This window comes from Topomyia yanbarensis, unplaced genomic scaffold (genome assembly GCF_030247195.1).
Source record: "Topomyia yanbarensis strain Yona2022 unplaced genomic scaffold, ASM3024719v1 HiC_scaffold_41, whole genome shotgun sequence".
NCBI classification, from domain to species: Eukaryota; Metazoa; Arthropoda; class Insecta; order Diptera; family Culicidae; genus Topomyia; species Topomyia yanbarensis.
Window position 1 is genome coordinate 1 of NW_026683614.1, and position 23,121 is coordinate 23,121.

The window sequence follows — 23,121 nt, forward strand, 5'->3', positions numbered from 1 at the left end:
ATCGTGCTATTGCTATTTGACAAACGTTTCGAAATTTCCAGATCATCTCCACGCCACAGTGCAAGGCGTTTATTTGTGATAGCTGCAAGGCCAAAATTGAAGAGCACTACCAATTCAAGATGCAATGCATCAGAAATGTGAACTTACACCGTATGAACACTGCAACGGGAACTGTCGGGGAAGTCGGTAGTAGCAGCAGTACTGACAGCGAATCTAGTGGATCGACCGACCTCGCTTCGAATGCAATTACGGAATGTACTCCTGGGAGCAGCAAGGGTGATTGAAGATATGAACACGTTACAAGGTGACACGACTCTAGCTCTGTTCGAACGAGTTTTATATTATTCTGCCAAAGAATAACGGTTCAATTAGGAGTTCGATGCAGTAGCTAGTTGTATCGTCGTTCGTTTGGAAAGGATTTCTTTAAGAAACTTTTTAAAATTGTGATATATTTTTCAGGGTTAGTCAGCAAAACGAGTGAAATTTCTTGATTTTCTAGTCCTATCAATCCTTGAGTAGACTAATGTTTAGCTGACACCTCAACCAAAAATGTACATACGAATAATTTTGATTTTCTGCGTTATGATTTTATAGGCATCTATGTATTTAATCTATGTTTTGTGAAATAAAATTTGTTAACTAATAATATTGCACGACTCTAAATGAACAACATTTATTTCGCTATAATACGATCACACTAGTACATGTTTCAAACATTCAATAACACTGGTGTATATCGGTTTGTGTGTATATATATAATATATAGATATATAGTACGGTTACTGGGATAACACAGATTTCTACTAAGCCTTCGCCAACACAGACTATTCTATTTCATTTCCCTGCAAAGTTCGAACAACTGATACTGATGCGTTTTGAGGTGCATATTGAGGGATTCCAGCGAGTCCAGCTCCAGCAGGCAAATGTTGCATCCGTACGCTGTTCTCTTTTTCTCGTGAATTTTGGTGTGAGCACGCAGGTTCGACAGCTGAGTGAACGCCTTTGGGCAGGTATCGCATTTAAAAGGACGTTCACCTGGAATTGAATAAAAAGTAGCTATTAAAGGGCCAGTTGATAAACCTGTTAAACAACAAACAATCAGATATCAGTTATGATGTGGTTTAGGGAAAAAAATGTCAGCGTATTGAGGTATTTAAAGATCCCCAAAAAGAATCTCGCCTCATTAGATACATGAATGATATTCACCTGTACATTTTCGAAGTCGACGAATCCTCGAGCAAATCCAATCTACTCGAAGTAAACTCCCATTTGAACAAATCTTATTGATACGAGCTAACGAGGATTGCTTTTGCGCGTGAGGACACAATCCCTTCCCTTGAAAAAAAAAAATACTCGCTGGCGTTTGGCTCTACTGGAAAAAGACAGTTTGTTTCCTTATACTCGTCAGCAACCCAGAGCTTCTGTGCTTGGCTAACCGAGACATTACTCGGTACCAGCCAGTTGCTTTAGGCATTCAAACATGTGTGAACTGTATGGATTTAGTGTCTACCTGGCGCCAATTTGGTGTTAGTTTTGCTATATCGTGTAACTGGCAGTTGGTGTGAGTTACTGTTACTACCGAATGGAACACGACACATCCAAATCCATTTTTTGTTTAACTCTCAAAGTCCCTCACCGCCATTCTGCATATTGTGTCAAAGTAAGCTCAGATAGCAAATTTCACATCATTTGGACAATTTTTAACCCCCGCACACTTCGCTTGAAGTTTTTGACAGTGGCGCTATGAGAAAATATGAGGAAAAATATATTAAATGCTAGAATTTTTGAAGTAGCACTAAAAAATTGCAGTTTATGTTTTCATAAAGAAAACAACCTTAGTATTCCAATAGAAATATTCCGGTTTTTCGATAAATAGGGAAGATTGGGGCTTTGCCACATTTTCTTCTTGAGATCCCAAATTTTTTAATAACATTTCTGCTCTATGCTGCAAATCATGCATACAAAAAGCATCAGTTTATATGGGCGAACGTTGCTATTTAGAAAACATTTTAATTCTCACAATGCTAATAAAATATAATATATGTTGTTGATTTTGACCGATTGTATTTCTCTTCTCATAGCTATAAAGCTAAAGAATGTACAATCTACAAGAAATTGTGTGTTTTGCTCCAAAACTAAGCTAACTGAAATTGGTAATGCATTTGCCAAGGAGTAGTAGTCAAGTACACCATTTGACTGTGCGTGATGCTTTGGGGTTAACGTTTCGAATTCTCCTGATCAGCGTATGACAGCCACCTTGATCGCTATAAAGCCGTTTAGCGAAGACTCCATATCAAGAAGACTGATATCTCTTTCCTTCCCCCATACAAACGAGAAGCGACTGAGGTTACAGCGCCTCTATTGGAAGAAGGGAGGAAGCTTTATGTAAAAATGTATATGTGTGTGTGCATCACTATGGAAAGTACCACCTTTACCCGCAAGTGGCGTTGCTGTTACTGTCTCCGGATTCTGGACAGAGTTGCCAGTCTTTTTGATATGGAGTCTTCGCGTTTAGTCTAAAAAGGCAAGTTTCAATGTCAACTAGTTAGATGAATGCCAGTAGGTGGAATACAGACCGGTGAAGGTTCAGCACCCACCAGCAGACGAACGAGAACGGCCTAAGACTAATCGATTTCGCCACCTCCACCTTCTTCCAGCACCGCCTCCTGCACCGATACACCTGGAGATCACTGCAACAAACAGAGACGTAAATTGATCATGCTCTGATTGATCTCGACACTTCTCGGACATTATCGACGTAAGGACCTATCGGGGCGTTAACATCGACCCGGACCACTATCTGGTGATGGTTAAACTGCGTCCAGAACTATCCGTAGTGAACAGTGTAAGATACCGGCGCCCGCCGCGGTATAACCTGGACCAACGTCGGGACAACGTACGCGCAGCATCTTGAAGCAGCGCTGCCACCGGAGGAGGAGCTCATCAATGCTCCCCTTGAGGACTGCTGGACCAGGACTAAAGGAGCCATAAGCAGCACTGCGGAGAGCGTCCTGGGATACGTACAGAGGAGTCGACGGAACGATTAGTTCGATGGCGAGTGCCAAGAGATATTGGACGAGAAGAATGCAGCACGCGCAGCGATGTTGCTTCAAGCCACTCGTCAGAACGTGGAGTCATATCGACGGAAGCGAAAACAGCAAACTCGTCTTTTTCAGAACAAAAGCGCCGCCTGGAAGAGTCTGAGAGAGAGAGGAGATGGAGCTATTGCATCGCTCTCAGGAAACGCGGGCGTTCTACAAGAAGCTGAATGACTGTTGCAACGGTTTTGTTCCGCGGGCCGAAATGTGTTGAGACAAGGAAGGTGGCATCTTGACGGACGAACGTGAGGTGATCGAAAGGTGGAGGCAGTAATGATGCGCAGGCGAACAATCGGGCGTTCGAGGAGGACGATTATGTCAGTGTCGCAGCCGGCGGGGATATACCGGCGCCCACTATGAATGAGGTTAACCAGGCTATTCAACAGCTTAAGGACAACAAGGCAACTGGTAAGGATGGTCTAGGAGCGGAACTCTTCAAGGTGAGTTCGGAGAAACTGACGTAAAGCATGCACGGAATAATCGAAAGAATCTGGGACAGGGAACAGCTACCGGAGGAGTGGAAGGAAGGGGTCATCACCCCGATATACAAGAAAGGCGACAAATTGGACTGTGAAAACTACAGAGCGATCACAGTGACAAATGCCGCTTACAAAGTGCTATCCCAGATTCTGTTCCGACGCCTATCACCGCTGGTAAATTGATTTGTCGGGAGTTTAAAGGCCGGTTTCATCAACAGCAAATCAACAAACGACCAAATCTTTACTATACGGCAAATCCTCCAAAAATGCCGTGAATACCAGGTCCCAACATATCACCTGTTCATAGACTTTAAAGCCGCATATGACACGGTGGACCGTGTAGAGCTATGAAAAATGATAGACGAGAACGGCTTCCCTAGGAAGCTGATAAGGCTGATTAAGGCTACGATGGATGGTTTAAGGTGTTGTGTCAAAATATCGGGCGGCCTCTCCGGTCCGTTTGAAACACGCAGGGGACTAAGACTAGGCGATGGGTTGTCCTGCCTGCTGTTCAATAGCTGGAAGGATAGTCTGCGATGGATAGTCCAGATAGTGGAGTCACCTCTCTGGCGTCGGTAAAAAAGAAGTGGAATCCAACTTATATACTTACTAACAAATATCCTCCTTCCGTGATAATTGTGGAGTGTGCAGTAGTATATGCGGCCTCTAGCAACAGCAAGTATCCTTCCGCGATCTACGTTCGGGACTGGCCGGCGCCGGTATTGTTCAATAAACACATTAGGACTACCAGGAGTTGCACATTGAAAGATGTTTCGATACTCTCAAGCATAATTATCTACTGATTCCTTATGCAACTTCAGCTAGTCCAGATCGATAACGGAGTAGCAGCCAATGGTGATCGCACAAGTTCAGGCTAGTATCATTCCGCTTGGTTGTCTGATGCTCTTTGAATGTTTAGTCACATAGAATATGAATCAATGTGGGATTTCGAACTGATCTGTTACCGATTCCCTGAGGCATTGTGTGGCGATCACGTGTATCAGAAGTCAAAATAACTTCCAAATTCGGTAACCCAAGTTCCCTGTTGCAAATATGTGTTCACTTCCTCTATTCCGTAGGAGGAAGAATGAACACTAGGCGGCTAAAACGTACTATCCGCTCGCGCACGCACGTTTTCTCTTTCCCAATCTGTCTCACGATTGCACAAACTAGAGCAAGTGGTTGAGTTTCGGTCGCCGAACGGACCTCGTTGTCGTTGTCTTATCAACCGCCCGACCAGTAAAAACTATGTGAACGCAAGTGAGGGTATTGGCGCGTAATGGTATGATGCAAATGTTTCGAGAGGGAATGAGATAGCGATTCAGAATCAATTGTCCAAGAAGTTCGTTTTTCGAAATACGAGTTTTACTTCGGTAAAATTACGTACTTCCGGGTATCTAGAACCAAAAATCGTTTATCTGAGGGTTTTAGGAATAGCTTCTCATCCATTTCAATCTAGACCGTGAAAGAGGTTAGAGTGCGTGTTTTTTGATTTTGTCCCGCGGTGTGTCGAAAGGTTCGTCCAATTAAAATATGAGATGTCTTTAAAATTTAGTAATTTTTTTGCTATTAGGTGTTGCGTTAAAGTCTAGAAGTAGGAAGTGCGGATAATTCGTGTGCGTTTGCTGAAAGTACAAAAAAGGTAAATTACAATTGTGCTTATAAAAAGAGAGACAATGCGTTCACGGTATCGGTAGCCGTGCGACGGCTTTTATTCTACCGTTTAGATTGGCACTATTCATCGGCCCGCCACACCGCCCTTCGCCCACCGACGCGCTCTAGACCCACGCGCTAGTTTGGAAGATTCTGCCGCTACAACCAAATAAGGCAGAAGTGCGACGGTTTTACATCGTTTGCTCAACTGAGCTGCACGTCACGACCATCCGGTGTGTACGTAATTTGTTGCTGGCAGCGTGTCCGGCGTACCGACAGTGCCAGCAGTTATCTAATCCCGTACGCAGGAAGACATCCGGAGATCCTTAATCGCCGCCTGCGCAGATTCATCACCGCCGGTGTAGATACATCGCCCCCACCGCATCGCCGCATCAGGACAGTCTTCGCAGTAGTGCGAATGTGAGTACGCATCGAAAGCAGTGGGAGATGGTCAGCGAATAAGTAGAGTGAGTAAACGCCTAAATTCCCTGCGCAGGGTGACAAAAGCTCGAGAATATTATAGCGTGTTTACACAGTTTCCCACCCGCACTTGTTAGGGCCCTGAACCGGCATTAGAAATGTAGAATAAGTAAATTAAGAGTAGGATGTTAGTTTGTAAAATAAATGTTGAAAGTTAGTTTGCGTTTCCTACAAGATGTTTTAGTGTTTGAAGTGATATTTTTTGTAGGTTTGTCGAATTAAAGGGTCTCATGTTTCGCGTTCGTTTCTGGTAGTTTTTCGTTTGTACTCTGGGTAGGACTGCTCGGGAAAACAGTCCCCACTCTGGTTTCTGAAGCTGGCTTGTTATTTGGTAGTTTATTAGGGATTCTGCCAGTGATGAGAACCACGAGTTGGTGTAACTTTTCGGTAAATTAGTTGCGAACTCTTTGGTTATTGTTTGGTATCGTCCTGCGAGGCGGAGTACCCTTCGGCTTTTGCGTCTGCCGTTTCGTTTTCCCCCAAATTTTAGTAAACTAACCCGCCCTGGGGTTGGGTTTCTGGTCGGGCAACCTAGAACATGACAAGTGGTCCTCGTAAGAGGTGGCGCTTAAATCACTTGTTCTGAGATCCGGGGTAAGCGCTATAGCAGACAGTTAGGTAGGTACGTTTGGAGCGCGCTACATTTTGGCGCCCAACGTTTTCTCCGGTCCGAGGTGCGCCCTCTCGTGGGTGGTGCGTACAATATCAGCTCGTTCTGACTTCGGAGGGTAATGTTTCCATTGAAAACGGGCATCCTCTACTTTCGCATCCGCTTTCACGAGCTTAAGGATTTGGCCTCCCACCATGCGAAAGTCAGGAAACTTTGCTGGTTCCTTCCCGATTCTAGTCATAAGTTCTCGGTGATCGCCGTCCTTCACCTGAACGGAGACTGTTTCTATCGACCGCGACAGACAGTCAGCCAGGATATTGCTCCTCCCTTTCCGATATTCCAGCTCGATGTTATACGACTGGATTTTAAGAGCCCATCGCAATAGCTTCGCATTACCGGACTCCACGCCAATGGTAAAGAGCCACAGTAAGCTGCGGGCATCCGTGACTACCTTAAACCGCGTCCCCTCCACGTAGTGCCGAAAGTGCTCTATGGCCAGCAACACTCCCAAACACTCTTTCTCAACGCTGGCATATTTTCGCTGGGTACTGCTCAGCTTTTTGCTAAAATAAGCTATGACCTTCTGTTCGCCGTCCTGTTGTTGGACTAGGGCTGCTCCAACCGCATTGTCAGAAGCGTCTGACTCGATGGAAAATGGCAGGGCAAAGTTGGGGTTTCCTAGTATAGGCGCAGATACCAATGCAGCCCTCAACTCTCCAAATGCTGCTTCAGCCGCTTCTGTCCATTGGAATTTGACCCTAGATTTCTTAAGCAAATCCGATATCGGCGCGACGCTTCGGCTATAGTCCCGGATGAATCGTTGATAAAAGCCGGCAAGGCCTAACAGCCGACGAATGTCCTTTACATTTCGGGGCCGTGCATAGTCCAGGATCGGCGAGATCCGGCTATTATCGATCGACACGCCTTCCTCCGTAAGTAGGTATCCCAGGTAGGTCACCTGCTTTCTGCAAAAACGGCTTTTATCCAGGGAGATGGTGAGGTTCGCTTTAGATAATCGATCCGCTACAATCCGCAGTAACCGCATATGCTCTGCTAATGTCTCTGTGGCAATAACAATGTCATCCAGGTAGACGAAGACATTGGGCTCGAGATCGAACCCAATCACGCGATCCATCAACCTACACATAGTAAACGGCGCATTCGTGAGCCCAAATGGGCAGACCTTAAATCGGAATAAACCCTGGGGCGTTCTGAAGGCGGTATAATCCCGGCATTCCATTTTCAACGGAATTTGGAAATACGCATCCTTCAGATCTACAACGGAGTAGTACTTGGCCTTTCCCAGACGATGGAAAATCCCTCCCATATTCCGCATTGGATAGGAATCCTTTTTGGTCCAGGCATTGATACGTCGCGAGTCGAGACATACTCTAAGCTTTCCGTTTGCTTTCCGAACGGGAACTAGAGCGCTGTCCCACTCGCTAGTACACTCCTCGATAGCGTCCATCCGTTTATACCTCTCAAGTTCAGCCTCCATCTCGGCCTGCACAGCCGGGGAACAGCGATACAATGGCGTGCGCGTAGGTTTGGCCTCCTCACGTAAAACGATTTCGTGCTGCAATAGCGTGGTCCTTCCCAGTCGATTTTCAGTTGTACATGGAAACAATCTAATTACCTCAGCTAGTTGTTTACGTTCCTCCGTTGTCAATTCGTGCTCGGTTTCGACCGTCTCGGGGGTCGTCTTGGATGCCTCTGGTAACTCCAAAGCTGGAATATCTAGAGTTTCGTCTGGTTCGATTTGCTTCAGTGCCGGAAGTGTGGCGATCGGTAATATCGACACCTGCAATGTATCCATCTCAGGGCTTGGTTGACCAGTAGATTCAGCGATATTGACTTGTTCGAAACCATTCTCCCCTAAGACCATCGGTTGAATTCCAAATCTCTTCCAAAAGTCATATCCAAGGATCAAAGCCCGCGACACTTGAGGAACTACCAACGTCGGAAGAATTTTCGTCACTCCCCGAAACCTAATTGGCAGCTGAACGTAACCTAGGCTCTCGTGTACAGTCTTGTCCGCAGTTACGATTTTCAGCGGACTCGGTTGCAAGGCTAAACCATTTCGTTCCGCAATGTCCGGAATATTGGTGACGCTAACGCTTGCCCCGGAATCTAAAAGGGCGTCGTAGTTGTTGTCGAAAATCTGCACGGTGACGTGCGGACAACTTTCTGTCTGTACTCTTACCTCACAAACCTTCTGAAAAGGATCTTCAAACGCGAAACTGGGAACATTTGTATCGGTAGGAATGTCATCGTTCCCTCTCTTGCATTCCTGATCTAGTTTCCCGGCACTCTATTAGTGTCCGTCTGACGAGGACGGGGGTGACTCTCGCACGTTGCGGTTGTCTTCCCTGGCGTTCCGCACAAGTAACAGAAGATTCGTTTCTCTTCTCTGCAATGCCTCCAGACATGTCCAGTTTTCCGACAATTCCAACAAAGCGGAACTGGTCTATCTACTCCACTCTCCGGTATCTGGTTGGATTGGTGCGATACGGGTGGATGCCTTTTCCGATCCCTGTCATACTTCCTATCGAGGGCGTTAAGCTCTTCCGGCTCCGAATAAGAAGAATACGAATCCTCAACCTTTTCTTCGACTTCGATTCGATGAACATTCGCCGGTCGAGATGGTCCGTCCCGAGCATGGCGGTACGCTGGATCATGAGCATCGATGCGGTAGGCATAGTACTCCAACTTCCGAAGGTCCCTCACGGTTCGGCAGGCCAGCTTGGACCGGTAATGGGAACGCATGTTGTCCCATATCACTTCGAACAGTCTTTCTTGGTCCAACGGCCTGGTCAACAACTTATTTAGTCGTTCGATTTCCATTTTGAAAGAAAGGAACGTCTCCTGGCGAAGTTGCTTGCGCTCGTAAATCCTCTGCCGATTTCCTTGATCTTTATTAGGGTTGCCGTACATATATCGTATTTTTTCTTCGAAGTCCTCCCAATTGAGGAACTCGTCCGAATAACATAGATACCAGTCGTAAGCTTCCCCTCTAAGGATCGTGTGGACTCTTTGCAGCAATACATCATCTGCGATTCGATCCATCGTGGCTAGTCGGCGGATTTTATGCAAAAAATCTTCCAGCGAGCGTTGACGGGCATCCCCGCTGAAGGTCAAGTGCCACTTTTCCATGCGACGATCTGCGTTCTGAATCTCCGCATCGCTGATTCGTCGGTGCCTACGCTGCCGAAATTGGCGATGAAATACATCAGGGCCCTCTTCGTCGTCGGAGCTAAGACCGGAACTACGTTCCCAGAAGTTACCCGAATTGCGAAAACCCTGACTCGGTCGGATTCTTTCTCCCTCGTACCCCCTCGGAGAATCTGGCAAATTATTTCGTCGTTGTGCTTCATCTCGCTCATAATAGCTCCTCCCGAAATGAAGTCTGGAATAATCGTTTGTTATCGTCAACGGTTGGCTGCTTCTACGTCGGTCCCCTTGATATTGATCCCTCAAGTTGTAGCCCTCGTTGCGAGACCGCTCATCGTAACGGGGTTCCTGCGGATAATCCGATCGCATGGTTATCTCTCCAGCCCTCCCTTCTCTGTGGAAATTTTGGCGGTTAACTTCCAACTGGCTCGTCGCATTCCTACGAGCATTCCCGTTCCCAGAAGAACGCCAATCGAATGTTCCGCCATTTGTGCCGTTTCCAGCCAGAATATTACTAGCTCTGGGTCGATCTGCTAGATGAGATTTTAACAGCTCTCTCTCGAGCTGGGCGATTCGGTCCAACAATACCTTGCTCTGATCACTTACCCCTCCCTCCAGTGCCTGCCCTTGGTTGGACACTGGACTGCCTATATCGTTATTCTCCTCAACCGAATCATCTATACTTTGACCTCCAACCGCCCCAGCCTCGCCTTCTTCAACCCCCTCCTTACCCAATGATTCTCTCCGAGCATCTGCTGCCAACGCCCTACTTTGTTTTTCGTCGGGCCCTTTCCGCCCACTAGACCTGTTCAAAATGCTACGTATATGGTTTGCAAGCTCCCTCCGCATTTGTTCGGATGGCAGATCGGGAGTCTGACATCTCATAACCCTGAGAAGATAATGCTTCAGACGAGAAATGACCCGTTCATCAGGGCCATTATCCAACTTCCTACTCACAGTTTCAACCCTTCCCATAATGTAGTCGTATTCCTGATCTATAGTGTACGGGGACGGAGAGTCACGAGTCTCACGTACATCTTCATGAAACAAATTACGAAGCAATCTATATTTGACCTCCGGGTCGCATTTCGTCTCCTCTGCCTTACCCCGAATAACTAATTCGTAGTCCACTTCCTCGTTAGTCAGGTGGTCAGCGTGGGGAAATGGGTTCGTCATATTGAATGACCGTAATAATTTATTAAAAAAAAACCAATTGATGAACACGAAAACAAACCTACAACTATCACTTCACACCAGTTTTCGTACCGTAAATAGGTAGAACTATAAGAAAAATAATTGAAGAAATATATTACATATAATACAAGAACAAATAAACCACTAAATGGAGTTTACTATATTCAAAAGAAAGAAATACCATGAACCGAATCGAAGAATAATTACACAAAAAAAAGATTAGTTTTCCTAAGATTTCCCAATAACGTGGCCCCACGTTGGGCGCCAAAATGTAGCGCGCTCCAAACGTACCTACCTAACTGTCTGCTATAGCGCTTACCCCGGATCTCAGAACAAGTGATTTAAGCGCCACCTCTTACGAGGACCACTTGTCATGTTCCAGGTTGCCCGACCAGAAACCCAACCCCAGGGCGGGTTAGTTTACTAAAATTTGGGGGAAAACGAAACGGCAGACGCAAAAGCCGAAGGGTACTCCGCCTCGCAGGACGATACCAACCAATAACCAAAGAGTTCGCAACTAATTTACCGAAAATTTACACCAACTCGTGGTTCTCATCACTGGCAGAATCCCTAATAAACTACCAAATAACAAGCCAGCTTCAGAAACCAGAGTGGGGACTGTTTTCCCGAGCAGTCCTACCCAGAGTACAAACGAAAAACTACCAGAAACGAACGCGAAACATGAGACCCTTTAATTCGACAAACCTACAAAAAATATCACTTCAAACACTAAAACATCTTGTAGGAAACGCAAACTAACTTTCAACATTTATTTTACAAACTAACATCCTACTCTTAATTTACTTATTCTACATTTCTAATGCCGGTTCAGGGCCCTAACAAGTGCGGGTGGGAAACTGTGTAAACACGCTATAATATTCTCGAGCTTTTGTCACCCTGCGCAGGGAATTTAGGCGTTTACTCACTCTACTTATTCGCTGACCATCTCCCACTGCTTTCGATGCGTACTCACATTCGCACTACTGCGAAGACTGTCCTGATGCGGCGATGCGGTGGGGGCGATGTATCTACACCGGCGGTGATGAATCTGCGCAGGCGGCGATTAAGGATCTCCGGATGTCTTCCTGCGTACGGGATTAGATAACTGCTGGCACTGTCGGTACGCCGGACACGCTGCCAGCAACAAATTACGTACACACCGGATGGTCGTGACGTGCAGCTCAGTTGAGCAAACGATGTAAAACCGTCGCACTTCTGCCTTATTTGGTTGTAGCGGCAGAATCTTCCAAACTAGCGCGTGGGTCTAGAGCGCGTCGGTGGGCGAAGGGCGGTGTGGCGGGCCGATGAATAGTGCCAATCTAAACGGTAGAATAAAAGCCGTCGCACGGCTACCGATACCGTGAACGCATTGTCTCTCTTTTTATAAGCACAATTGTAATTTACCTTTTTTGTACTTTCAGCAAACGCACACGAATTATCCGCACTTCCTACTTCTAGACTTTAACGCAACACCTAATAGCAAAAAAATTACTAAATTTTAAAGACATCTCATATTTTAACTGGACGAACCTTTCGACACACCGCGGGACAAAATCAAAAAACACGCACTCTAACCTCTTTCACGGTCTAGATTGAAATGGATGAGAAGCTATTCCTAAAACCCTCAGATAAACGATTTTTGGTTCTAGATACCCGGAAGTACGTAATTTTACCGAAGTAAAACTCGTATTTCGAAAAACGAACTTCTTGGACAATTGATTCTGAATCGCTATCTCATTCCCTCTCGAAACATTTGCATCATACCATTACGCGCCAATACCCTCACTTGCGTTCACATAGTTTTTACTGGTCGGGCGGTTGATAAGACAACGACAACGAGGTCCGTTCGGCGACCGAAACTCAACCACTTGCTCTAGTTTGTGCAATCGTGAGACAGATTGGGAAAGAGAAAACGTGCGTGCGCGAGCGGATAGTACGTTTTAGCCGCCTAGTGTTCATTCTTCCTCCTACGGAATAGAGGAAGTGAACACATATTTGCAACAGGGAACTTGGGTTACCGAATTTGGAAGTTATTTTGACTTCTGATACACGTGATCGCCACAATTGGGATATTGATAATACAATGCCAGTATAATCTTTAAACTATAAACGACTTTCAATTCAAATTTCTGCCATTTTTAGCAACGCAGTGAAGAGTTATAAATATTCGAGTGTGCCTTTTCTCGAACACAGGTGTTAGTATGGATTTATATCCATCCTCAATGCGGAACCACCAAAAACACGAGGCCCCTGGCACAGGTCCACTGTGCCCACGCATAAATACAGTACTGTACAGTCCTCTTCTTCGTAAAGATTCAAAAAACAATCTCCTTTTGCTGCTCTGGATCTATTATCACCACCTACTGTCATTGAAACGGTGCACATATTGAAGTCCAAGAGAATCGGGTTGGGGTTGTTTCGGGAGCGTGTACATAGCGGTTTGCCCAATACTCGGGTTCTTATTTGCCCGGCTGACTCTCTTTAACAGGGCGGCCTAGGTGCTTCTATCAGATTTTCGTAGCACACCAAATAACAAAAGTAAACAAACAAATAGACTACGCTGCGTCGATCTCTTGTTGATTACTACTTGCGGACAGGCGGCCGGGTTTCTCCGTACGGCCGGGACAACAACGGCCTGGTCAATCTGTTGGCTGCCCAGCAGCGGTCCTTATCAATTAGCCAGGGAGGTGAATCCGACACTTTTATTGGAACCTCCCTAGCGACGGTGGTGACGAATGACTTGATTCTTTGCTCCCCGCATAGAATCCTGGTAGACACCGCAGTGTACTTCCCAGGCGGCGCCGCTGTCCACCCTGCTTCGCCTTTCTTGGCTATTAGCTTGGAAGGAGAGCAAGGCTTATTCGGCTTATCCTTCTCAGCGGATAAATGCGTCTGGTTCTGGATAAGCAAAAACTCCTTGATGATTAGCTATCCCCGACGGCGATCCAACACCACAAAATAAACAAGCACCCAAACCTCGGGCCGGCACTTTACGACGGGAAACTTTCCGTCACATCACACGCGCACTTCGCACTGCGGTTATTGTGGCTGGAAACTGTTCCGGAATGGCATATAGAGAACATTTGTATTTCTCCGTGGTGTGTCACCAACTACCATGGTCGCCTTCCACACTCGACCAAAAAAACCAACATCAAAAAACGTACCGCCGTATAGCTGTCATCACCCATGTGCAGCCATAGTCAGTACACTTATTACAACGAAAGAAGAGCGGTTGCCTAGTCAAACCCTATTTACGATATAAAATTATTTAACAAAAATTACTACACCTATCTGAACTAAGAAAATCGTTCACAAAACAACAATATAAACAAAATGTTACGTAAGAAGTAACCGATTATAGTGGTGAGCATTATGTTGCAAAACGATACACTTCACGGAGAGACTGCGCAAAAACAGATAAATTTCCACCGAGATTTCCACCCAGTGCTAAATTGTTACCCTGACGGGGTAAAGCAGGCATGCACAAGAACGGTGCTGCTCCGTGTCCTATTGCTGTGCACTGACTCATAATGTGTCAGAGTTAAATTCAATGAGCTAGTGCTTGCGCTGGTTTCCGATGAGCTAGAGTTAGCAAGTAGCACGAGCACCGATGAGCGAGAGCCCTCGTTAGCACGGTGACATAGCAAAGCAGAATAAAAAAAAACCACGCGTTAGTGTGAGTAATGATGCCTGCATCGTTTTTTCAGCAACCTGTCGCACATTCACCAACGCATAGTTCTTGCTTTGTTCTATTCTTTCGTTCCATAGCTTATACTACTGCACCGTTCTAGCTCATCGGACAAGCTTACCGGGCCAGTTCATTGAGTTAACTCGTGCTAGCTCACTGAGCCAGCTCACCGAGCTTGCTCGTGGCAGCTTACCGAGCTGGCTCATGGTTCTAGCTTATCGTGCTAACTCGTTGTGCTAGCTCTTCGAATCCTACAGCTCGAGCACGAAGGTGACCTAGCACGAGCTGTGTCAGTGCTTATTGCTTTTGGTTCGTTCAAAGCGGCCGCTCAGCTCGTGTTAGGCTCTCGTGCTGTGCTTCATGCATCCCTGGTTACAAGTGACTTGTCTTAACGCCTCTGGCAGCCTTTCCACCAAATCGTACCTCAGGGAAGCAATGTACATAAAAAGCCCTTTCTCGCAGGCAGACTTAGCTTGTTTGCCTGGTTCGAAGATCCGCAGAGCTAAGTAGAAGAGTTGAAGATTGAAAAGAAGAGCGGTCAGTCTTCTGGATTGCCGCCGAAGTCCGATACGGCCTGTCTAGCCCTAACGCCCTTAAAAAACGTGGGTGACAATTCCTAATTTGGTAATAATTGAATGACATTGTCATTTCTCGACCGATTTTGATGATCAAAATATCGTCGGAATCGGAATTAAATGTTCTTTCGAATTGAGACTAGAATTGGGACATTGCTTAGAAAAAATATTAAATTTTTGTATTGTCCATAAATCGCACATTTCTTACAAAACAGCATCATATAGCATATTGTTGAAAAGGTCTAGTTTTCTTCTTAAAAAATTGAAACTAGGTTGAACAATGCCAGCGTAGCTAATTTTTTAGTGCAGTCCCAATAAATAGATTTTTTGCTATAAATCAATATTTTGGGGGTATATTTAACTAGCCAAACGAAGTTTTGAGCTGCATTTGAGTAGACCTACAACCTATACTAGCCACTAGGTCACTAGAAAAGTTCGTTCAATGTTCGATTTTTTGTAGCAGCGTATAATTCTTCCAGGTCGGCGCTCGAACAAGATAATGAGAGTTTATGAGAGACCTGCGCCTCAAACTCTGAACCGCAAGATATTGGAAATTTAAATAGATTCAAATCAAACTCTGTTCGTGTGTTTCATTTTCGAAACTAACCAACCACTTTACGATCCTTTCTCATTGCATAATAGGATAGTAATTAAAAAGAAACGCAATATACTGCGCATTTTCCCCTAACCTGGACTCCGCACTCTTAAAGTGCGACTGATGAAACTGCTACTGAAACCTGCGAACTGTCAAAACACATGTATTTCACGTGACAGAGAAGGAACTCGCATAGACAGGCAAGCCTAACTAACCAGTCTATGAGAAGAATTTATAAGAAGAATGTCAAGTGCGGTTGGAATCCAGTTTTTTCAAGCCACAAGCAATATCCGAGCACTGCTTCCTTTGGAAGTGTGTATTTTGTATCAAAGTTGTATGAGTTGGAGGAGATAGGTATTGTACATCCATCAAAGAAGAAACTTAAATTTTCGGCAGGATTTCATCAAATCGTGATTGTAAGGTGCACTCTGGAGTACACCCAGTGAAAAGGGCTAGTTGCTGGCTAACGGGGGGCTATTTGCCAACTCGGATACGCAAATTGCCCTTCAATTTGCCAGCAAATTGCTGGCAATTTGGGGGCTATTTCAAATGCAACATTTGGGCGATTTGCTGCCGTCATTTTTCTGCCGCTCTACTCGCTATATGAAGAATTAATGGTGAATATGATATTGTACACCAAGACTTACCACAATCTGAAGTTCATTAGAAATTTAGATCAAAGATCTTGTTCTACTATACTTACACATGATTCCACAATTTCCCACATTCGTTGGCTTAATGAAGTGCACGAAACAAACAAAATTCATGCGAGAACATGCCAATTGTTCAAAAAACAATTTTAAACTTAAGCCAAACATGAACCGCCATGTTTGAAAAACGCGAAAAACAACCAAGTCCATTTTAGCCGCCAAAAAAATTGTCTAAGTGTTGAAATTGCCTTTAAAAATCGCATTCGCAAATTGCATTTGTTCCTAGGGGCAATTAGCACAGGCGAGTTGAGTCAAACGTCTAACTTTTTAAATCGCTTGACCATGTTCGTCCGCATTTTTTTCGACCGGGCAGTCGTGTTTCGCGCTGGTTGGGCCACAGCCTTCTCCAACTAACGAATTTGATTCGCAACACTGTTTGAATAGCTGTATCTGCCATATACAGGAGCGGTGGGTGGTAAACCTAGTTTACATTTTGTATAACGATGGAGCTATTCAAACAGGGTTGCTATGATTAATAATTAAATCCATTTGTTTTGAAGTTATGCTGCTTCTTTAGTTAATAACTTTTCTCAGCGAATTTTCACAAACCTACAATATTCCACGAATATGTTCAGTAGAAGAATACCTTTAGAAATACATAGTGTTCTCATGAATTGATTGATGAGATGATTTTTTATGAATTTATTTCCAATTTTAACCGATTTTCCATACTAATTTCCACATAAACTTTGAAATTTTTCGAGGGTCCGTAGACGCAACCGATCGGTACCAAAATTTGCACAATTACTAAGAGCCATAAAAGGAATCAGTAGAGCCTGGTGGAGCTAAAATTCAAAAATTGAACCAGTCTACTGTATATGTATTGGTAAATACAAGCTTTAGATTTATTTCATCTCTTTGATTCAAAATGCACATCATTTGCAAAACAAATCCAACAATCACCATACGGTTTGTTTTCAAAATTGTATTGCGCCTTTCACCGGAGATTAGCATGCGATGGAATCGATTCAAAATAGCGAAAGAATTGAAAATATACACTGTTAGGAGTCTGACGGATTTCTTCACCCCTTCACTACCTAGTGAGCGTAAATTGGAAAGCATTTGTAACTATTTTTTGCACCCATTTAATTTATTGGTATTCCGTTGGTGAGACTCCACTCAATTGCTTTGTATCCTCCTAAGCTTTTTTCTAGGCTCAAGACCAATAGTGGTTCGAAAGCTGTTCAAATAACGATTATTTTTATGCTTTGTAACATTACGGAAAGGTTAAATCTTAATAATCGGAGTTTCGCAATCTCGTCACGATCTTGTGTCTGTAAAATTTTCGCTCATTTCCAGTGATAACCACAATATCGGAGTCATTTGAAGTGATGCCCGTGGAAGCGGTTGCCAAAATTAGTGTTGAAGTCATCATAAACGGAGTGTTGCCATTTTCAGTGATTTTCACTATTCGGTTCTCTCCCACTGTTTGGTATATTAGGTTTATTCCAGTACATGGAAGTTACTCCCTGTTGCTCCGGAGCAAAAAATTCTTGCTCCTTTTCACTCCGGTTTACCGCCAGAAGAAGAAAAAAGATAAGAAGATAGTACGGGAACGATTTTCTCCCTGTTTGCTCCGGAGTACTTCCAGTTTCTCCTGGTACTGGAACAAACCTATTGTCTATCTCGAGATAATCTACACGCCACCGAAAAACTACCTAAAATTCAGTACTTTTGACTCAATCTCGTGATATCGTGCAGGAAGGTAAAATTAGATAAACCGTGTTGAAGGTAGTTTCCATTTAACTACGGCAAAAATAATAACTCAACCTTGAGTTTAATTTACTTAAATTTAAGTTGAATTTACCTAATTTTGAGTATATCCCAAACAACTTAAAAGTACCTTACTGCACGGAAGACCTCGACTGAGTCGAATCTCTCGTTTTGTTTTTGACAACACTAATAAGTGCGAAAGCGACGCACAGCTCAAAAGTACCTAAATTTAAGTTAAAAGAACTTATTCTGTAGGTTATTTTATGGTTGCGTGTAGCATTTCGTCGAGTTGTTGCTATATGGGAAACACTCGAGTGCGATCGAAACAAAAACAAACGTCAAAATGTTTTCTCATTCGCACTGATGCAAATTAAATGGGCGCGTAATTCAACGCACGGGCCGGTGGCGCATGGCTGAAAAGTCGCAATGTGGATTTAAGAAAAGATTCGCAATATTCTGCAGATAATGATTCTCAAACAATCAAAAGCTCAGATAGTATTGCGAATCTTTTCTTAAATCCACATTGCGACTTTTCAGCCATGCGCCACCGGGCCGTGCGTTGAGTTACGCGCCCATCTAGTTTGCATCAGTGCGAGTGAGAAAACGTTTTGACGTTTGTTTTTGTTTCGATCGCACTCGTGTGTATCCCATATAGCAAGAACTCGACGAAATGCTAGATTATTTCGAGATAGACAATACTAGAAAAATGCACTTTAAAGTTTATCTGAAGCTTAAAAGCAGCATAAATCAGGTCGCAGAACAACACACTGTTCGGAAAATAGTTTAGAACGAGTAGCTTAAGTAGTCTATTATAAGAACTATTCATGTTAATGCATAGGCTATAGGGTCAGACGCCTCACAATGATATCAAACCAGTTGTCACATGTTGCTTTACAACGCAACTTAGGTACGGAGAATTAAGAAGTATTAAAGTACAGAATTACTTGCTAAGCGTCAAATACAGAATCGAGCTTAAAAGTGTAAGAAAATCTCTATTTTTCTAACCTTTTTGCACAGTTTTATGATGAGCTACTAGGAGAAAACTGGGAGTTTTCCTGCGACTGGGAAAGCCTTCGAATCGTTGCACTGAATAGTCAATAGTCCAGCTTGAGGATGCGGCTGTTTTTTGTGGTTTTTGCGTTGGCCGTATTTCTGTCCGTTGGATAAATTTGGTCCATCGTCTCAAATTTCATGGTTTGTGTCATGCGTTTCTCGGTTTGTGAAGTGTGAAGAGGTAGATTCTAGAAGCTGATTTCCACCTAGTTCTGGATCCTAGTCGTAGCAAAGGTCGTACAAACTGCGCAAAGACCGCTCGAGGCCGTATTTGACGGTACGTGGATGTCATTTTTGTATTTCTTTTGTTTCTTGGTTTTCAGTATTTCAGTGTTCTTTCGTATTAATTCTGGACTTTCCACGGTATTGAAAAATAACTAAATAAAGCGCAAATCTTAATGTCCCCCGTGGGGTAAGAGTTCGGGCAAATTAAATAGAAAATCGCTAAACCATCTACTTTTCGTGGATCGCGCTGAAGTGTTAGTTGGTATGGTTCGCGAATTTTGGTAAACTTACCCCCACTTACCCACAACCAGGTTTTCCCACACCATCAGCCTCAATCAGTAATGCACAAGTAAATCACTTACCCGTATGGGATCTCCGATGTCGCTTCAAATCTTCGTTCGATTTGAATGTGTTCGAACAGAATTCACAATTGAAGATCTTCTCCATGTCGATGGGATGCTCCAACAGGTGATTCTTCAGTTGGTCGGCCAGTTCGAATGTGCTGCTGCATTTGTCGCACTTGAAACAGCCATTTGATTTGGTGTGTAGCTTCATGTGAACCTTTAGATTTCTGTTAAACTTAAAATTCTTCCCACAGATATCACAATAATACGGTCGATCGTCCGCTTCTGTTGATTTCGTCCGTAAGCGAGCACCTTTCAGGTGTAACTTCCGGTGTTTTACCAAACTCGGATACTGCGAGTATACCTTAAAACACACTTCACACCGGTAGTTTCGGTTACCGGTCGTCGTATTCTGTTTAGCTGCTTTCTTTTTCTCCATCGTAGCCAGCAGCATCTCTTGCAGTTCAGTCGGAGCACGCATAGCGATTTCATACCGCAAAAGGTCGGACAAAGCTTCTAATGTTGGTGTCACAGATGTTGGCGGCGGTACGGATACCATCGGTGATTGGGTTGGAGTTGGCAGCTCCGAAACCGGCGGTGTTGCAGTTTTTAATTCAAGTGTACCGCATTTCTGTATGTGCATTTCCAGCAACTTCTGAGTTCGACAAACTTTGTCACAGCGCTCACACTTAAACACAATCTCCGGTTTGAGATGGGTTTTCCGGTGCGACAGGAGATTGGCCTTTTGCGCGAAGCCTTTGTTACAGATGTCGCAGATGTAAGGTTTTTCGCCTGGAAAAACGTTAAATTTAAACTAGGATGTTGTGTGCAGTGGACAAAATTACAAAGTATGTAATCGAAATAACAACAACAAAAATTGTATCATGTTGATGTCAGAATATGGAATAGCATAAAAATAGACATCATTGGGGTTCATTCTAGGACAAGCTTTTTGCATTGTGAACAACTAAAATATAGTGTTGATGAAGTAAAAAACCCTTGTACTTTTCTTTTCATCATTTCGTTCTACTTGATATTCTTGTTATTCTATACCGGAACAACGCGTTAAAAGCACCTACTGTGAATCAGTATTTACGGTTGTGGGATCCGGTGAATCGTAACTGCTGACTCTATTTTGCAATCTACTGATGATTAACAAGCATCTCAAGAACTAATAACGAATCATGCATAACAAGTAGTAAACCCAAGGATACCTGTATGCACCCGAACATGCCGCTTCCAATCCTCCTTGTTCTTGAAACTCTTGGGACACATTTCGCACTTGAAGTTTTTCTCCACCACTCCTTCACTGTGGCACTGCAAGTGTGAGATCAAATTGCCTTCTTTTGCGAATGATTTCGAGCACAGCGTACAGCGGTACTTATCCTTAACGCACTTCAAGCTGTGCACCGATAAGTTATCGAGCATGGTGAAACTCTTGAGGCACAGCTGACATTTGTACGGTTTAACTTTCGAGTGTACCTGTAATGGGAATGGCAAATTAAGAAAATGCTTCCCAAGAATTATGTCACCACATACAACCTTTCGGTGAGACCTCAGATTCGAAAGCTGAGAAAATCCACGGTGACAAATTTCACATGTATGTGGCCGTTCTCCGGAGTGCGTTCTCATGTGAATCCGCAGTTGGACGTTGTACTTGAATGATTTGAAGCAGATTTCGCAACTGAAATTCTTTACGTTACCGTGACACTCGGCCGAGTGATTTATCAGGTTTCCTCTGTTGATAAAAACCTTGGTGCATTTCGAACAACTGTAGGTGGGCTTCATGTCGACCGATTGTTCTATTCGCTGCTGTAGATCTACGTGCGTATGGCTGTGAATCAGCAAATGTTGTCGAATCTTGAACGACTTCGAGCACATCGTGCATGCGTAAGGTCTATCTTCGTGCTGTTTCTGATGAGTACGTATAGTGGATTCATCACCTGTTATGAAATCACATTCATTGCAGGAGAATTGCTCCGTTTCCAATTGTTCGTCCTCGTCTGCCTGTTCAAATGATTCTGAATCAACAGCACTTTTAATTTGGCGAAAATCGATTGGGCCCGCATGTTGTTGTAATTGGGCTGAGGAAGGAGCCAGCTCCTGTTCCGTTTTAATGATGTTTTGCCCGGCATCGAAAAATGCTAGAGCATTCCTTAAAAATTCATCGTTTGCCACACAGCGTTCACGAAAACGGATATACTCGTCCAACTTGTTGGCGCAAAGTTTGCAAACAAACATCGGCAGGTTACGTTCGAAAATGATCTATAAAAGCAATAGTATTTCAACCAGGGAAATATATACCCAAAATTAAAACCCAGACACCGCATACCTGTATCGACGTGCAATCGTATATCTTTTTGGTGAGCAAAATGTTCGGAAATAGATTCGCGTAAAACAGCGGTTCCATATGGGCCTCATTTTTCAAGCACAAACGGCAGATGTAGTTGTTGGCATAGCGCGAAGAACAGCTTAAAAGAGAATAGTCGTACATTTACATAAATAAGTACCCACTCATAATCTATTTAAAATGAGACAGCCTCACCCTATTTTCGCCGAAACGAACAGTTCTAATAAGAGAAATGATCTACAGTTTCCAGTATGCCATATATAAATGCCAACCCCTAATGGTCTAATTAGAATATCAGCATCATTCGCCGAGTAGGATGTAAACAAACCAGCCCAAACTAAATGCAAAAGTTCAGAAAACTTTTCTCCCTACTAATTAAAATAACTTTAGAACGTTGGCATCCATCTTTGATCTTTTACTCTCTCCCTCTCTTTCTTAATGCTATATGCCATACTGGAAGCAATTATCTTGAGAAGTGAGGGCGCACTTATTTATGTCTATACTCACATCTTATTTTTATTGATCGATAAATCTTCTGCCATGTTTTTCTGGTCCTCTGTGCCGTGATGGGCAGACAAATTTTCCATCTTCAGTGGAAGAATTTCCCGTTTAGTATTCTGCTTACGTAAATCAACTGTGCTGCAGACCGGGCTAAACCCGTTTGTCACGAATGTGTCCTATGATTATGCTCACATTTTCAACAATTGCTTTGCAGAAGAAAGTTTGCACTCGCTTCCTCCTTCTGTATGTATGCTGTTGTTCCTGTTCTTGGTGTGATAGTACTCAACCGTATTGGATATAAACAAACCGACGACGATGGCGGTCCTGCCTCCACGAAGTCTTGCGGCCGAATGACGGTCGCCGAACGCCGATGACGATGTCAGTATTCGGCATTAGCCAGACGCAACGACAGTTTGTTGATAACCGAAGCGAGAGAGAAAGAGAACCGAAACTGTAGCACGATTGCTGTTAACTGGTGAGTGTGGGCGAGAGTGTTGTAGAACCGCCAGAACGATAACCGAGGGTACGCTGGAGCATTGTGAAACAGCTTCATCCGCTGCAAATGGAGTTTATGTAATTTTCACAGGAAACGATGATCTTCTTGATGATGAGGTTCATATGAAGATTACTAGAATTTGCAAGCATGTTACAACGGTTTTTTTTAGAAATTTTTAAAAATGCT

At 43.9% G+C, this 23,121-nt stretch overlaps 1 protein-coding gene and 1 long non-coding RNA gene across 3 annotated transcripts; one reads left to right on the forward strand and one right to left on the reverse strand.

Annotated features, from left to right (window-relative positions):
* Window positions 1-657: 657 nt before the first annotated feature.
* On the reverse strand, window positions 658-22,786 carry LOC131695537 (zinc finger protein ZFP2-like). Of its 2 annotated transcripts, none has more exons than XM_058984062.1 (6): window positions 22,446-22,786; window positions 21,921-22,059; window positions 21,131-21,853; window positions 20,803-21,070; window positions 19,607-20,380; window positions 658-1,035 (listed from the first exon to the last, which is right to left on the reverse strand). In XM_058984062.1, exons 1-6 carry the CDS (start codon window positions 22,523-22,525, stop codon window positions 830-832), a joined length of 2,190 nt encoding a protein of 729 aa, XP_058840045.1. In that variant the 5' UTR covers window positions 22,526-22,786; the 3' UTR covers window positions 658-829. The 2 variants fall into 2 exon arrangements, with proteins under 2 accessions (XP_058840045.1, XP_058840044.1); XM_058984061.1 differs by having other exon boundaries at window positions 21,128-21,853.
* On the forward strand, window positions 4,569-6,025 carry LOC131695538 (uncharacterized). Its single transcript, XR_009306663.1, has 3 exons — window positions 4,569-5,093; window positions 5,151-5,219; window positions 5,275-6,025. It is a non-coding gene; the product is annotated as an uncharacterized LOC131695538 (long non-coding RNA).
* Window positions 22,787-23,121: the final 335 nt, after the last annotated feature.